At 41.3% G+C, this 18446-nt stretch overlaps 1 protein-coding gene across 1 annotated transcript in view; it reads left to right on the top strand.

The window, feature by feature from the left end:
• RSBN1 (round spermatid basic protein 1) overlaps positions 1 to 18446 on the top strand; it is a 108600-nt gene that overhangs the window by 64264 nt on the left and 25890 nt on the right. The window contains exons 3-4 of the mRNA XM_069238699.1: positions 14271 to 14408; positions 17530 to 17672. Coding sequence (XP_069094800.1) covers positions 14271 to 14408; positions 17530 to 17672 — 281 coding nt within the window. The remainder of the gene's footprint in view (positions 1 to 14270; positions 14409 to 17529; positions 17673 to 18446) is intronic.

The raw sequence follows: 18446 nt of genomic DNA, 5'->3' as shown, positions 1-18446 counted from the left end.
CGTCCCTTCACACTTTTGCAAAACATTACTGTTTAGATTCTGAGGTTAGAAGGGACGGCCATTTTGCACGGTCAGTGCTGCAGGATTTCTTGGTTTGACCATTTAGGCACCCACCGCCGGGCGTGGTACTGCTTTGGGACTCTATTCATGAGGTGAGGAATCCACAGGTAGTTGTATCCATCAGAAGAACGAGTTACTTACCTTCGGTAACGACTTTTCTGGTGGATACATTAGCTACCTGTGGATTCCTCACGGTCCCACCCGCCTCCCCGTTGCCTTTATGGTCTTGCCAAGTAATCCTTGAGTGCGCTCCTCTTGATCTTTGAGGGTGCAATAGATGTATATATATAATATATTTATATATATATATATGGGTATATGTGTATATATCTTTATGTATATACTTGGTGTGTGTATATATTTTCAAAAAGAAAGAGTTTTATATATATATATATATATATATATATATATGGACATAAAAAAGATTTACAGTTATTCATACAATGTGGTGTATTTTTACAATATAATGGATGTTGCTTTGTTCTTTCATTGCATTGCCTGGTTGTTCTCATGCACGTAAAAAATGATTGGTACTGACGTCCGCACGTCGTCGAGGACCTCTTATTGCCTGTATGACGTCAGACGGCGTCGCGTGCGAGACAGTGACGTCCTCGTCGACGTGCAGAGACTAGTAAGAAGATTTCCGTAGAATGCTGGCGCCATGGGAGTATTCATGAGGTGAGGAATCCACAGGTAGCTAATGTATCCACCAGAAAAGTCGTTACCGAAGGTAAGTAACTCGTTCTTTAGGCCCATAGCCAGTGCCTTTAAGACATGCACAACATTGTATTCACTTTTATTCATTTTAGTATATTTTACCACATCTAGCTTTTCAGCTTGTTGCTTTTACGTTTTTTATTAGCTGCAATTCTTAGAAAACACATTTTGTTTGTTTTCCACATTTATCTGAACTTTGTATGCATTTCAATCTGTACTCTGTTAAAAACTGTTCTACTTATACACTATAGTTTACCAAGTATTGCTGCTACAAGAGTACAAAGTATGGACTCGCATTCATGCCAGGCCTGTTGTCAACACAACACCTTTTGTTATAAAAACACCACACAGGCCAAAGGAGGTTAGAGAGGACATTCCAGACAGAGATGTCATCTAATGCTGTGACCCACTTAGTCCCACCTTTGCTGAGCTTTGCCTCATCTTCTCAGCTAACCTGCTCAGCATACCAACAGGCAAGACCCTGACTTATCTCTCACGTATGGGGTCGGGACTCCTTCCAAAAGACTGAGACAGGCAGAAAAGATTAACGGGTTAAAAGGTTAACACTAATATGCTCTCATGTTAGAGAATACGGTATAGGTAGGAATTAGTATACACTAGTTTATTTCAGGATGTTGGGACTGTTCATCTGTTTTTCCCTAATGGTCACAATCCTGACTGTGCTGTCATTCATCCTGCTAATAATCGCAGTTCATGTCATTTATCACAGAATGCAGTCATTTCAATAAATACATTGAACCTTGTCCTGTATCTTTCTATCTACCTCTGCATGTGTGAGACGTTGTGTAACAGAGCAATGGGTACAGTCTGTCAACCACAACTTCCCTTTGCGAGTCAGTGTGTCATGCTTTTAGGCTGCCACAAATCACCTTTACTTTTCAGGTTTTGGTGAGGTGCTGCTTGCTAGCCAGACAGGTCAAGCTGATCGCTGCAGCCAGTGTGGGATCGAGTCAGTCACCTACACACAATGGTGCTGCCACCCGAAGCAATCATACCCTCAAGGTAAGAGTCCTACAACATAAGGAGTGGAGCCTAGCACCTCCAGTAAGTACCCTTCATGTCGGTCCATTGCATGACCTTTCTGCTCCAACAGTAGAAACACATTACTTCCCATTAGGTTGTTGAGAGGAAAAGGAACTTGTAATCCAGCTAGTGATAAAAATATCCTTTATATTCCAATCCATAGCAAAAACAGAGAGATCAGCCCATTACCCCAACCCACCCACAACGTCCACTTCTCAGGCCAGTCATTCAAAGGGGCCTGTTGGGTGGTTGCTCCTGCACTAAAGCTGAGACAGTATGACGCTTTCTTTACACGTGCAACTTCAAATTTTGACTAGCTGGACTCAGTCTTTGTTGGAATTTCCTTTGGCAGTCCCACTCGGGGACAATGGAGTCTTGGATTAATGTGCAGATTTTACCTTTATATTAAGCACTTACTTCATCCTAGGCAGTCAGCTGTGAAGATGACGGCTATAGAAACTGCTCCAGTCCCTTTCTCCTTCGCTCAAAGTGCAGGTTCCAGCAATAGAAGTCCAGCCTCAGGTTCCCGTTCCCCTCTCTTTTGGCACGCCTGTTCCTTCCTCAGCTGCCACTCACGTATCTTCTCCCACACCTTGTGGCAGGGCCGTTGGTTGAGTGAAAAGCTTGTGTGGATTAATTCACAGGCATTTTCCCTTTGAAGGCTTCTCAAACACCTATCTGGTTATATGCAGCTTTTCAGTACCAGCATAAGTATCATATGCTACAACACAGCAGTCATCAAACCCTTGGGAGCTCAGTGCTTTGACACCATGGCTTTCCAGTCACAAAATGAAGACATTTATGCTCCAGAGGGATCCATGGTTCCTGTAAGCTTAATTCTGGTATAAGTCACACTCGAAATATCTGTGAGCAACAAGAAATATTTTTTAAGAAAAAAGCCCTGTCTTTGTCACCTGGACTCCACAATCATTCATTTGTTGTGATGCTGGCATCTCTTAAGGGAAAAGCTTTGTCCTCCCACATTTATTAAGGGATAAATTGTCTTCACTTCTATGGGGAAAAAGGTATGCCAGCTTGGTGGTCTGTATGTTAGGCATGAAGATGGTAGCAGTATTATGAATGCTACAGACTGCAACTCTGGCACAAGTTTACATTGCTGTTCTCCAGTATTGAATCTTTCATAGTTTTGCATGTTTGAATCCTCCCTGTCGTCGAGGTGTGAATCGAACAGTAATAATAACTAGCAGTAAAATACACAGTCCAAGAGTGTAAAGTGCGGTCCCTTAAGATTGGATAACAATCGATATCAATTTGATTTGAACCAAACTTCAACCGATCAGAAAGAAGCCTCTGCCTCATTGGTCCTTTCCAGAGACACCACACCGCAGATTTCTTATTGCAGGTTGTGTGAGAGCAAGTCTCCCTGAGCTCTGCTCAGTTTTCTACCTCAGACATGATACTGTCACCAGGGGTGTGGAATTTATTAAAATATCTACTTGTCCACGGGACAGGTTGCTTCTCAAATCTACTTGTCCTGTAAAAAGATCTACTTGTCCCTTTGGTGCCATGTAGTGTGTCGACAAATTATGGCAGCAATCTCATTACGTAAGAGCTCTGATAATAGCCTCTCTGATTATGCCAGGGCTACTACCATAGTAGGGCTTGAATACTTGCAGTTTCAATCCCTACTGTAGCAATTTCCTTATTTTGCCACCTTTCTGCAGATCTGCATACTGGGGCTGGAGGAAGCAGTAAGCAATAGTTCCAGGGCTGGAATGCCATTGAGTCTGCAAACCTACTAACCTGCATGTTTTAAAGATTTTCACCAGCTTCTCTCTAATATTTTCCCATAATAAGAAAGGTTGGACATTTACTCCTGACAATGGCAGAATTAGAACTTCTTCCAGGGTTGGGAAGAAAGTGGCTGGAGGGAAAATGAACTTGCAAATGCTCAATAGATTTTCACATGAGCAAATCTACACATCGTATTTACCCATGCTAAAATACAGTTCACAAATATTTTATAGGGGTACGACATATACCATGGGTGCACTTTTGTGACTTTAAGAATTTGGGGCCACATGTAGGTAGGTTCAGATTTGTAACCCGCAAATTGCAAGTCAGAGCGACTCGCAATTTGCAAGTCGCAAATCCGAAGGTAGGATGGTGTCCCTGACACCATCTGTGATTCCCAAGGGCTTCGCAAATGCCCATCTCATGAATAATCATGAGGTGGGTCGCAATTTGCGACCCCCTTGCGAATGGCGGCCCTCACAGGGATGGTGGCCTGCTGGAGACAGCAGACCACCATGTCTGTGACTGCTTTTCAATAAAGCAGTTTTTTTTTTTTTTGTAATGCAGCCCGTTTTCCTTAAAGGAAAACGAGATGCATTACAAAAACAAAAAATGTGTTTCATTTTTTCAGAGCAGGCAGTGGACCACTGCCTGCTCTGAAAAAATGTTTACAGTGACATTCACAATGGGGAAGGGGTCCCATGGGGACCCCTTCCCTTTTGCGAAAGTGTTAGCACCCATTTGAAATGGGTGCAAACTGCGATTGGTTTGCGCCCGCGGTCACAAAACAATCCTACATTGCACTGCGACTCACAATTAGGAAGGGAACACCCCTTCGTAATAGCGAGTCGCAAACCCGTTTTGCGATTCGGTAACCAGGTTACTGAATCACAAAACTGGGTTTATGCATCTTAATGTGCTTTTTGCACGTCGCAAACAGCGAAAGTCACTGTTTGCGACATGCAAAAAGCTACCTACATGTGGGTCTTGGTCCCTAATTAGGTCTGGTGTTAACAAAGACATTTTGTTTTTATTAAACTTCTATTTCTCTCTCTTTCGGCTGGCTTTACTGTGAGTGATCGCATTCTGCTCTTCCACAAGGAGCATATTGGCACACAAAGTAGTTTTGGTCAGTGTCAGGAACGACAGTGGCAATCAGTGACGTAACGAAACTGGAGGGTGCCTCTTTGCAAAGAACATGGAGGAGCCCCCTCTCCAGACTCACTCAGGGCAGGGGCTGTGCTGAAGGGGCCCCCTGGAGGGCGGCTGCGGGGTCTTTGTTATGCCACTGGTGGCAATGTGTGCTTTTAGAGTTCAAAAACTTTTTGGTGGGGTTTTGCCAGTGTTTGTTACAATGTTTAGGGCCTGGTAGCTCCCACAACAATAAAGTGTTACAAAAGCCATGTCAAAACAAGACACGCATTGATGAAACTAAAAGACTTCTAAAAATAAGTCAGATCAGTTGGCTTTGTCAGTGTTTGTTTACTTTCATGCTTCCCATAATCGTGTTGAAAATGGTTATACTGATTTTCCATTAGAAATATTTTTGGGAAATACTAGCATGCATCAACACATTTTACTAAATGACACTTCATTTGCATATAATCAGAGAGCATTCTGGGAGCATTATACTTAGCCTCATAGCCTAAACTTTTCAAATATGTGTATACACGTTTTTTTTTTTTAGGTACTGGAACCAACGTCAGTAGTGAAGTGTGACCTTAAAACATTTATTTACAGCACTCACCCTAATAATGAAGGTTTTCAAATAATGAACCATAAATACAAGTTCGAACAGCATTATCTTTTGGAAACACATTACCTCAACTGCAGAGAGTTCCACTCTCTGTAAACAGGCAGCAAAGGGTTTGTGCTGCAGAGGGTTGGGCCTACTTGTCACAAGGACAAAGTAAACATAAAAACTTGTTGCCCTTGACCCCAAACAAGATGTCCCGGGCGTCGGGCGATAGGAATTCCACATCCCTGCTGTCACATTTGTGACCTTGAGGTGAACTTTGCTTACTTCTCTTTGGAATATTTTACTACCTGTGATCTAATGTTGACGGAATTGCACCATGTCAGAGGAATCCAGAAAGGCTTTATTCAGACCATGTAAAACCTGTGGTAAGGTCAAGCGTTTCTCTGGAGAACCTCACAAGCAGTGTCTGTACTGTTTGCACCCCCATCACAAGCCTAAAGATGGAAATACTGCAGAACATTTCAACCAAAACTCAGAAGGAAAGTATATTGCTTCAGAAGAGAAAAACAGCTGAAACTCCAATCTCTGGAGATGAAGGGTCCTTAACTACTGGGAAAAGGGCTCTCAAGTGAGAAGAACCTGGTAGGGAACTTAGTGAACTGCCTGAGAAATGCTCAAGACGTTTGATCTACCAGTCTCTGTTAAACTAACAGATTGTTTCCTGTACGACTTCAAGGAGTCAACGACAAAATCCATGAGATTCCATACCAGTTGTCGACAGTATTTGGGCTAAGAGTCTAAAGGTCATGAAAAATCGTACTACAGTGGGAGCAGTAATAACCAGACTTGATAAGAAATACAAGGCACCAGTCAACTCTCCAGCCTTTGATTGATCACCTGAAATGCCACTCAATGATTATGCAAACAGCACAAAGACGATCAGAAAACCTCTTGTTCATCTCCTCCTGATAGGGAATACTGGAGATTGGATAATATAGGAAAGCATTTCTCTACTATGGCTGCAATAACTGTAAGGGCGTCCAATGCTTTGGCTATATTGGGCAGGTATGACCGTCATATGTGGTTAGGCTTAACACAACTCAACGATTGTTTGCCAGAGGGAAAGAAACAAAAGACTAGATCTATCCTTCGTGAAGGAGAAAGAACATCTGAAATAGTTATAGATACTGCAATGGATGTATCTGTCACTGGATTTCGGCAAATGGCTTCAGCAGCAGTATTGAGAATGCAAGGCTTGTTGAAGACGATTTTGTGTAAACCTGAGGTGCAATACGAAATGGTAGATATGCCTTACAATGGAGAGGCCCTTTTTCGGAAACATATTGATGACCTCTTGCAAACGGAAACAGCAAGATCGATTGAAGTGCTTCAACAGAGAAGGTTTCAATTATTTGCGGTGCTAGAGGCTGAAACCAACATTCTTGAAAGGGAGATATCAGTCTTATAGATATCAACCATATATGTCCACCAACAACAAGGAAATCAACAGCATTTCTCTCAATAATTTCTGCCTTTGCCAGCAACAACTTTCTACAGACAACCATATAGGAGAAGAGCAGCTGCTTCCAAGAAGACGCCTGTACTTTTCCTGTGGCAGTGACAATGCAGTGACACTGGTTTCCTTCTTTAGTTTGCCTACTGGAATATGAAGGGCATTCTCAGCAATTATTACAAAAATTGTAAGACCATCTCTTCCAACGGCTGGCTGTTAGACATTCAGTATGGACACACCCTAGAATTGAATCAGAAACCTCCATGCAATCTGCCTTGCAGGAGCTTTGTCTGTTAAGGGAGGAAATACAGTCTCTTATGCTGAAGGTAGCAGTAGAGGAGGTGTCTCAAACAGGTTTCTACTCCAACTTCTTCCTGCTGAGGAAGAAAATGGAGAATGGAGACAGGTGTTCGATCTGAGACAGCTCAATGAGTACCTCAAAAGACATTAATTCAGCATGATTATGCTACAAGATATCATTCCTTTGATTAGCCCAGGAGATCAGATGTCATTGTTGTATCTTTTGGATGCTTATTTTCATATTGTCATACACTTAAAACACAGGAGGTATCTCACATTCAAGGTGGTCGGATGTCATTACCAATTCAAAGTCCTACAGTTTGGATTAAAGTCCGTCCCATGAATGTTTACCAAGTGCATGGCACCGGTAGCAGCCTACCAAAGACTAAATGGACACAGGGGTGTGGAATTTATTAATATATCTACTTGTCCAGGGGACAGGTTGCTTCTCAAATCTACTTGTCCTGTAAAAAGATCTACTTGTCCCTCTGGTGCCATGTAGTGTGGCGACAAATTATGGCAGCAATCTCATTATGTAAGAGCTCTGATAATAGCCTCTCTGATTATGCCAGGGCTACTACCATAGTAGGGCTTGAATACTTGCAGTTTCAATCCCTACTGTAGCAATTTCCTTATTTTGCCACCTTTCTGCAGATCTGCATTCTGGGGCTGGAGGAAGCAGAAAGCAATAGTTCCAGGGCTGGAATGACTGAGTCTGCAAACCTACTAACCTGCATGTTTTAAAGATTTCCACCAGCTTCTCTCTAATATTTTCCCATAATAAGAAAGGTTGGAAATTTACTCCTGACAATGGCAGAATTAGAACTTCTTCCAGGGTTGGGAAGAAAGTGGCTGGAGGGAAAATGAACTTGCAGATGTTCAATAGATTTTCACATGAGCAAATCTACACATGCGTATTTACCCATGCTAAAATACAGTTCACAAATATTTTATTTTTATTGGGGTACGATTTCCTGGTATACTTCTCTTGAAAGCCACTAATTCAAAGACATATACCATGGGTGCACTTTTGTGACTTTCTTTAAGAATTTAGGGCCACGTGTAGGTAGGTTCAGATTTGCGACTCGCAAATCCGAATGTAGGATGGTGTCCCTGACCCCATCTGCGATTCGCAAGGGGGTCGCAAATGCCCACGTCATGAATAATCATGAGGTGGGTTGCAATTTGCGACCCCTTGCGAATGGCGGCCCTCACAGGGATGGTGGCCTGCTGGAGACAGCAGACCACCATGTCTGTGACTGCTTTTCAATAAAGGAAAACGAGATGCATTACAAAAACGAAAAATGAAATGTTTTCGTTTCATTTTTTCAGAGCAGGCAGTGGTCCACTGTTTACAGTGACATTCACAACGGGGAAGGGATCCCATGGGGAACTGCGAATGGTTTGCGCCCGCGGTCACAAAACAATCCTACATTGCACTGCGAGTCGCATTTAGGAAGGGAACACCCCTTCCTAATTGCAAGTCGCAAACCCGTTTTGCGATTCGGTAACCAGGTTACCGAATCGCAAAACTGGGTTTGTGCATCGCGATGTGCTTTTTGCACGTCGCAAACAGCGAAATTAGCTGTTTGCGACATGCAAAAAGCTACCTACATGTGGGTCTTGGTCCCTAATAAGGTCTGGTGTTAACAAAGACATTTTGTTTTTATTAAACTTCTATTTCTCTCTCTATCGGCTGGCTTTACTTTGAGTGAGCATATTGGCACACAAAGTAGTTTTGTTCAGTGTCAGGAACTACAGCGGCAATCAGTGACGTAACGAAACTGGAGGGTGCCCCTTTGCAAAGAACATGGAGGAGCCCCCTCTTCAGACTCACTCAGGGCAGGTGCTGTGCTCAAGGGGTCCCCTGGAGGGCAGCTGCGGGGCCTTTGTTACGCCACTGGTGGCAACGTGTGCTTTTAGAGTTCAAAAACTTTTGGGGGGGTTTTTGCAAGTGTTTGTTACAATGTTGAGGGCCTGGTAGCTCCCACAACAATAAAGTGTTAAAAATGCCATGTCAAAACAAGACACGCATTGATGAAATAAGACTTAAAAATATGTCGGATCAGTTGACTTTTTTCAGTGTTTGATTATTTTTATGCTTCCCATAATCATGTTGAAAATGGTTACACTGATTTTCCATTAGAAATATTTTTGGGAAATACTAGCATGCATCAACACATTTTATTAAATGACACTTCAAAGAAATAGCACCTAAAATCTCATGGTAGCGAAACGTTTTCCCTACTTGCATTTTTTCTGAACATTTTATTTTAAAAGCAAAGACTCTTCTCTCTTGCTTACAAGCTTCTGCAAACATTTGCATCTAATCAGAGAGCATTCTGGGAGCATTATACTTAGCCTCATAGCCTCAACTTTTCAAACATTTGTGTACACGTTTTTTTTTGTACAGGAACCAACGTCAGTAGTGAAGTGTGACCTTAAATCATTTATTTACAGCACTCACCCTAATAATGAAGGCTTTCAAATAATGAACCATAAATACAAGTTCGAGCAGCATTATCTTTTGGAAACACATTACCTCAACTGCAGAGAGTTCCACTCTCTGTAAACTGGCAGCCAAAGGGTTTGTGCTGCAGAGGGTTGGGCCTACTTGTCCCAAGGACAAAGTAAACATGAAAACTTGTTGCCCTTGACCCCAAACAGGATGTCGTGGGCGTCGGGCGATAGGAATTCCACATCCCTGCGGACATCAGAAAATTCCATACTAATAAAAGCCACTTTGCTCCAGGCTACAACGAGTTCCACAAAGGCATGTGTTTAGCTTTTCAAAAATATGGGTGTCAAAATAAACAGATTGAAACTGTGCTCGATTCCAAATACAAACAAACATCGAATTTCTGGGGTCAGTTCTAAACCCAATACTTTGCAAGGCTTTTCCTGCAAAAGAAATTATTACAAAGAAAATAAGACTTGCGTCTACCCTCTTAAAACACAAGTTCACTTCAATGAGACCGTGCTAATAATTTCTAGGAATGGTGTCGTCGTGCATTCCTCTGATCCCCAACTGTCTCTTTTTCATGAAACCACTGCAAGAGCAGGTGGACAGTGAACACGAGAGGTTCATTCAGCTATGTTATCAGTATAACACTGGAAATGGTAATTGTTAAAAATGGTCGATGATGGACAGCATTTCAGTGGGGTTAACCTTCTGTTACAAGACACCCAGGTTATGTCATGACAACACTTGCATCCATGGAAGGTTGAGGAGCACATCTCTTAAGACTTGGAAGAGAGTGGCAGGTAGCCAAACAAGGAAAAGAAGAAGCACATAAAGTTCCTTGAACTAAAAGCAGTTGCTTTGTGCCTTCTTGCTTTCTTGCCAAGAGTAAAGGAATCCGAGATTTTAATTCAATCAGACAATACAAGCACAATGTTTTATCTAAGCAAGCAAGGTGGAATAAGGTCACATCTGCTGTCCATCTAAGTACAAGACATCTGGAACTGGTGTCTCCAAAACAGAGTCTCCGTGAGAGTGGAGCTTGTACAAAGCCTGGAAAACCAGTGAGAGGGCCATTTGAGCAGGTCTCTGAGAGAATGCCACGAGTTGAAAATGTCACTATCTCAGCTCAACAGAATATTTACCAAATGGGGGAAGACAGTCACTGGACCTGTTCGCTAACCTGATGAACAGGAAATGCCAACTTTATGCAGGCAGGTTCCCACACGAGTGAACATGGAAGAATGTGCTCTACATCTCATAGCCAGGTATAATCGCTTATGCCTTTCCACCCATACCTCTAGTTCCATGGACTTCTTAGCAAGGTGAAAATAGAACCATGCCATTTATAGTTATAGCCCTCTTGTGGCCTACAGAATTTAGGTGCACAGAACTCATCCTAATGTCCGAACAGCATCACATTCCACTCAGACCAGTCCCACCATTGCTCTCCAGAAACATCGGACAAGTGATGGACCCGATCCGGAGTCACTCAATTTTGCAGCCTGGATCCTAACTATACAATGAGTTTCACCGGCTGAACATTTCAGAACAATGCAGAGACATACTGGCACAAGCCAGAGCAGAGTCAACAGATAAATCATATAAGGCAAAGTGGTAAAAAATTGTAATTGGTGTTCTCACTCCCTTGCCAGTTGAACACAGTCCTGGCACAATTAATGAGGGCCTTTCGAGCCTATACATAAGGCTGACATCAAATATCTTTCATGGAAAACGGGTCTTCTCATAACCCTTGAATCTGCTAGAAGAATCAGTTGAACACAAGCTCTTCCAATACAAAGGCCATACCTGCAATTTAAAAAGGACAGTGTTATCCTAAGTACTAAGCTCACTTCATACCCAATGTCATAGTCATTCTTTTATAACCCTTCAAATGAAGCAGAAAGGATGCTTCATACATTAGATGTAATGAAATTTTATATAGACAGAACTAAAATGTTCAGAAAATCTAATCGGCTTCTGGTTACCTTTGCACCTCCAAGGAAGGGTCAGGCTTTTTCAAGCGGTGGTATTGCCAGATGGCAGTCTTCAAACCTTAGCTTTGTCATGAAAAAGCAGAAAGGCCACTTGCATCTACAGTGTGCTCTCACTCAATGAGACATGAAGCGACCTCTACAGCTCAGTTCACAGGAGTATCCTTACCCGACATAAGCAGAGTGGCCACATGGAAAAATAGACATACTTTTAGCAGACATTACTGTCTAGACGCAAGAAATAATTATGATGTGGCAGTGGGTCAAGCAGTTCTTTACAACTTGTTTCAGTGACGTGAGCTTGTGCTATACATTTCAGAATGTTTACTATTCAATACAATTATTTTTATATATTCATTATATAGATATATATATATATATATATAGATATATATAGATATAGATATATATAGATATATCAATATATCTATATATAGATAGATAGATCTCGTGTTGTTCCTGTACTGGAGAATGCTATAAAATAGAATTGGTTTGGAGTCTGGTTCTGCTACCCGTTCTTTTTAAACCAGACCTGGGTTCTTGAGACGTCATTGGATATATATATATATATTAATATATATTATTCCATCCGCCTCTGCACAGAATTGTTTACGTAAAGTACTTCAGTTTGTTACTATTAGCTATTCCCATTGAAGCATGTGGTTCTGATTCTACATTGGAGAAAAAAGAAGTTACCTGTACACTGTGGTTCTCCATTATTGATATATTTCATAGGTTAACATGCAACCCTCCCACCTCCCCTTCAGTCGCTCATCATATTTATTCATAACCTTTACATATTAAGTGTTTTATGCACTCATGCTTAAAAATCTGCGGTGTGGTGGCTCTGGAGCGGAGGATTGAGGCAGAGGCACTTTAGAGCGAAGAACAGGTGATTTTACTGCTGGTTATACTTACTGTGTCTCTCCTTTCTCAACGACGGGGAAGGTTCAAGCATATGAATCTATGAAAGATATCAATACTGGAGAACCGCAGTGTATAGGTAAGTAACTTGTTTTTATCTCCTTGCTCTTTGTATTTTATCATTACTTTATTAAGGACTATAAACTCAAGCCTGTCCGTGTGCTGGTGGTAACCCTTTGTCAGATTTTTAGATCTCAAGCCAGAAAATGAGAATAAAGTCATTAACGGCACTTTTGAAAGGAAGAACTTACTTGACTGCTGAGTATCACCCAAATATGAACAGCGCTACATCTGGCAACAAAGGCATTTCAGTTTTTTTATGAGAAGCACATCCTTTCAAGCCTCCATTTCTTCATGCTCTGCTTAGCGTTTTCAAACGGACACTAACTGAGAAATAACAAACCCCCAATCCCTCCTAAGAGCTAAGAACTAATAAAGGCGTTCCAGGAATCTCTTGTCATCTCAATGCCATTTCGGATGAAACCCCCTTCCCCCATTCTCCCCTGCCTTCTCTGTATCCTCTGTAGCACTGGGCCCAATTGCGTGGATCTTCTCAGGTGCTTAGTCAGGCTATGCTGTACAGCTACTTCCATTCCAGTCTCTTCCGCCCCAGTCGGCATCCGAAGATCCTCAGCAGCAAGCTCAGAAGCACCTCCTTTCTGTAGTGATGGAGCTGGACCTTTCTTGTACGAACTTGTGCAGATACTTCAGCGCTATTATGCATCATTATAACTGATCACAGTTCTCTCCCTGTAAAGGTTCAAGCTACTAACTTTGGTACAAATTGTCTGCTGTACAAATCTATGACTGTACTGTTTGTATCAGTCTTGCTGGACCAGATTTAAGTATCTCTGATTTGCAACGGAAAAACAACAGTATTACTATTACTACATGACTTTTGATGTGAACACTAAGGGGTGGGTGTAATTTACGTAATTCCATGTAGTATAATCACACAGAATTACCCCAAAGGTCCACAAGATTATGCATAGTTACGCAGAGTAATTCTGCATTAAGCGCTATTTTAATAGCACAAAAGTGCCCGCTTGTATCCAAAACGGACATGAGAATGCATATTAAAATATAGCTAAATGCAAAAGTACATGAATAGCGAGCATGAGCACCAGATCGCACTCGCTAAAGGTGCTCTTAGGGTAGGATATTCCCCTAACTTACTCCTGGCATCTAGCCTTATTTCCTTAACGCAAAATGCACTCATTCATCCAAAATAGACGCAAGGGTATCTTTTGCACTAAGAAATAACGCTTAATGCAACAAAAAACTAATACTGAGCACGAGCAGCTGCTCAAGCTTGCTAAACATGCTTTTGTGGTAGGGTTTTATTTTTTTTATTTTTTTAAGCAAGCATGAAATTCTTTAAACAAACTTTAGTGGTGTAAAATCCATTACGTATTTGATCTTCATATTTTGTCCTGTTACCAATGTGCATCCATCGTCAGCATTTCTGATTCAGGTGTCTAAAACAACAGCTAAGCTATTTATCACATGGAAGTCAGACACATTTCAAGCTGGATTTTAGGCATTTTGCAGCTTCTGTACTAGTTGATTTTGAAGGTGTGCCCATGGAAAATTGTTCTGCGTGTATAGCCCAACAATGCCTTCTTAGTAACGTTTTTTACTTCATGTGTATTGTTGACAAATGCTTCTGTTGTTTTAATAATAGATTGTAGTCCATATGCTCTTCACATAAATCTGGCTAAAAGAAATGGCAACAATATAAAATTACAAAAGGTGTTCTGTTTGAAGCTTTGCTTTTCAAAATTAATCTAATATTTTCTTCAGGTCAGTCGGACATACTGTTGTGGAACATATCGAGCAGGACCAATGAGGCAGATAAGCTTAGTCGGAGCAGTGGATGAAGAAGTTGGTGACTTTTTCCCAGAGTTTCTCGATATGTTGGAAGAATCCCCCTTTTTAAAAGCAAGTATAACTTTTTGATTTCTAGGTCTTTGGCTGTTTTTTTTTCATCCGTATTCCAAAGAAAATACGTGATTACAAGGGAAGCTAAGAAATGGTTCTTATTGTTTGTTGCCATGAATTGGTTTTCAAATAAAATATAATGGGATGTACAAACGTTCTCCTCTTCCGCACAAATGTAAGTTTATATCTTATCTTTAAAGCGCAGTTCACTACATAAACAAAAAAGCACAATTAACAGTCATTGTCAGTCAATACATCTCCCCTTTGAAAGAGCTATTGGCTTTGGCAATGTTTTACCCATGTTGTACAACAGTGTGGAGGCTGTTCAACATGACTAAACGTTAGTGGAGAGGATTGGATTGGATTGGCTTGGCGGGGAGAGGATTGGCGTGGATTGGATTGGATTGGATTAGACTGGAGTAGATTGGAGTTCATTCGAGTGGAGTGGGAGTAGATGTGAGTGGAGTGGGAGTAGATTAGAATGTATTGGATGGAGTGGATTACAGTCGAGTGGAATGGTGTGGCGAGAAGGACAAAACAAAGGCACAGAAAAGACTCATCCTTACACAGTTGCTGTCAAAAACAAAGCTCCCACACCTTTGCCCTACTCCAAACGCATAAGCTAAAAAAAAATTGATTTGGGACATTGTGTAATGTAACTTGTTCTCATGTAAAGCATTCAGTATCTTCAGGTACTCCATTCTACAACATGTGACTCAACTCTACAACATGCCATGCCTTGCCACTTTACCCCCCTCCATTCTAAGATATTCTACGGCATGCCATTCTGACACTCCACTCCATGCCGTGACACTCTCTGCCACAACACTGTACGCCACTCCACTGTGCAACACACTACGGCACTCTTCTCCACTCTGTGCCACTCTGCAACAATGTACTCCACTCTATGCCACTACTCCAACCTACTCTGAAGCACTACTACAACTTACTGCAGAGTTCCACTGTCATTTTAATCGATGACACTCCACTCGATGATTTGAAACACATTTTTACTGAAAAAAAAACCTGTGAAATTCAATGGAAAAAACAAAGGTTAAAAATGAGTTATAGTTTGGAAAATGTTATTGTTTGTATTTAAAACCAACTTAAGCAAAATCAACATTAGAAATTCTAAAGTTATAGCTATAATTTGTGCTCTGGTCGAAACATACTATAAGTCACACAGCTCAGCACACAGTGTTGTCAGTTCTACTCACACTACAATAAATACAACACCTTCCCTATGTACTGTTTACACCCTTTTATATTACATTCTTCTTAGCATCTTAAATGATAACATTGATAATAAGACTCATGACATCTCAGATAACATCATTTATGAGAACAGAGTGCATGGTAGCGGGCCGTGTAATAGATGATGTGGGGCTCAGCAGATTTTTGTGAAACACCTGTCTGTCGAATTAACAGCAGTTCATCTTAACACGGTGATGATGGGCACAGTGGGCTCAGGATTCTTTAGGCTTTCAGGGGGTGCAGGTCTCCTTTGGGTTTCCATGCCTTTTAAGAACAGCAGCAATGCAAGCTATCAGGGCTTAAATGGAGGCTTTGCTTAATTCTAGCCACAATGAAGTGGGCAGTGCTGAGGCTAGATCCAGGTGGTCCCATTTTTCCAAGTAGAGGCAAAGTGTATTAAGTTGTGACATAACTAAGATTCCTATAAAGGTGGGTAGTTAGCATAGGACCCAATGTCCAATCAAATAATCAAATTGCTACAATTTCATGGTGCGAATTAATTAGGCTGTGATAAGGTTAAGTTTCCACCCAGAGAGAGGAACCTGGGAAACCACTGCCCTAGGCTACATGTAGGAACTGAGGTTTAATTTTGTGGGCACTTCTAACCGGAAGCTGTGTGAACTTCTCAAGGCTACCTGAAACAAAGGGCAAAGGAATTGCACATCCTACATTTTGCAAACTCCATTAATACTGATAATCTTAGAGGCAGACATTTCGGTAGTGGTCACAACCCTTGTATGATGAAGTATTTTATGCAGGCATCTTTAAAAGCAGGCAACTTAATGATCCCTTAAACACAACTCTGGCACAACAATGTTTCTGAAGGTATACGCTGACAATAGCTGCATATAATGGTCACGAACTTCATATAGATTTTAAGCCCCATGAAACCTGTGAAGAGGTTTGCATCGACCTGGCTTCAGGATTTCAGCCTATCTTCCCTGGGTAGACCTTGGCACCCCAAAAAGTAGGAATCTACTTGCATGAACAAAGGCTCAGCCCAAGGAGGCTAAGAGAAGACTACCTGCTTAAGATTACTAGTGGTGAAAGCAATAGGGGGGACTCTCTTCTCAGGACTTACCCAAGGGCAACAGGAATAGGCAGAAACTAATATTGTTGCCAAAAAGAAAAAGCACAAGGGGAAAAGTAGAAATGTCGAGGATGCCAGCTGCACTGCTTGTATTAGACTTTTGTCCGTACAGCACTTAGCAGGTAAATGTAATGATGTATGAAGGTGACAGTAAAATAGTCTTCTTGAAGTCTGGCACGTGGGGAGAATCCAGGGCGTGGCAGGTCACAACAATCTTTGATTTAGGGAATCTTTTTAGAGCAATTTCCTGGCTTGCCCTCCTAAACCAAGTTGTGGAGCGTATAGCACAAGGACCAAGAAAAAGTATGAATCACCTGAAAGCTAAAGTTATTATTTTATTGCTGCCATAAAATATGTTTCTAGGATGACTTAGTTGGTCATCTTAATCGAGTTTAGTGGTGATGCACGTGTGGACTTTCCTTATAGAGTTACCACAACAATACTTTTTCTCAAACTTCTAGTTTAAGCTCAGAAAAAGTGTTGGATGTAATGTGTTTTTTTTACATAAAATCAGCGCCTATAAACCTTATTGAATTAGATCTTGCTTTAAAAATATTGTCCTTATATTGTCAAACATGGTACATGGCTCTTGTTGCCCCTTAAGGTACAACAATTCACATGTAGCTGTTCTGTTGCTATCAGGAAATGAATGATTAAAGTGTAGCCAGTGGTGTGTCAAATTCCCTCCCTAGTTGCGCGGGCCTTTTGTACGTCAGTATATAGGTGCTGTTTTTGAAGCTTGCTATGTGAGTTCTGATGTTATTCTTCTGGTTTTAGATGACTTTGCCCTGGGGAACACTGTCCACTCTCAGGTTGCAGTGTAGATCACAAAGCGATGACGGCCCTATAATGTGGGTTAGACCTGGAGAGCAGATGATACCGACAGCAGACATGCCAAAGTCACCATTCAAACGTCGCAGGTAAGTAAATAACTGACTAGAATTAAATGTATATCGGCAGCCAAAGTGATCTAGATTATACAAAAAGGAGGTAAGTGCTCACATGCCTTTCTGCATCATGGACGTCCCTACCCCATTTTTGAGCCTCGAATTGAAATGCCGCCCTCCTCAAACCTCACCACTGTCCATCCATTTATGTAAGCGCTCCCGGTTTGCTGCACGTAATTTTCGTTTTTTATTTTGCTCTGCAACTTTGTGAAAAGGATATGTGCTAGAACATGAACATGTTCCTGCAATTTGCCTTAAGAGAGCACGGTTTGATGAGGGTTGCAGTTTGCGTTTAAGTTAAAAAGTGAACTATGTAAACAATACAATCTTTCATAAGTTAAAACATTAATACGTTCCCGAAATGTTTACTTGGTGCATGTTTTTTGTAGACAATAAAAATAGATTCTAAAAGACCATCATACTCACCTCATCTCTTTCCCAAGTCATCAACAGAGTTCACAAGCAAAGGCGACAAAAAAGTTAGGTAATTGGTGTGCAGTACAAATATTACATTTTAAAGCAGTTTGCACCAGTCGGCCTACTCATTTACAGATGGGAATTACCGTTGGATTTCACTAAACATTCATGTGCTTGCTGTTTTTTTTTTTTCTACAATACTTAGGATAACAGTAATACTTTTCATTTGAGTATGCATGCTGACAAGGACGTTGCCCTTGAGTCGAGGAAGGTAAATAGTCTCCATAGCCGCTATTTGAACTGTGAAATACAGCACTTTTCAGGGTTCAG

Source organism: Pleurodeles waltl, chromosome 6 (genome assembly GCF_031143425.1).
Source record: "Pleurodeles waltl isolate 20211129_DDA chromosome 6, aPleWal1.hap1.20221129, whole genome shotgun sequence".
NCBI classification, from domain to species: Eukaryota; Metazoa; Chordata; class Amphibia; order Caudata; family Salamandridae; genus Pleurodeles; species Pleurodeles waltl.
Note: the sequence above shows the minus strand (reverse complement) of the source record. Positions and strands in the feature narration are given on the sequence as shown.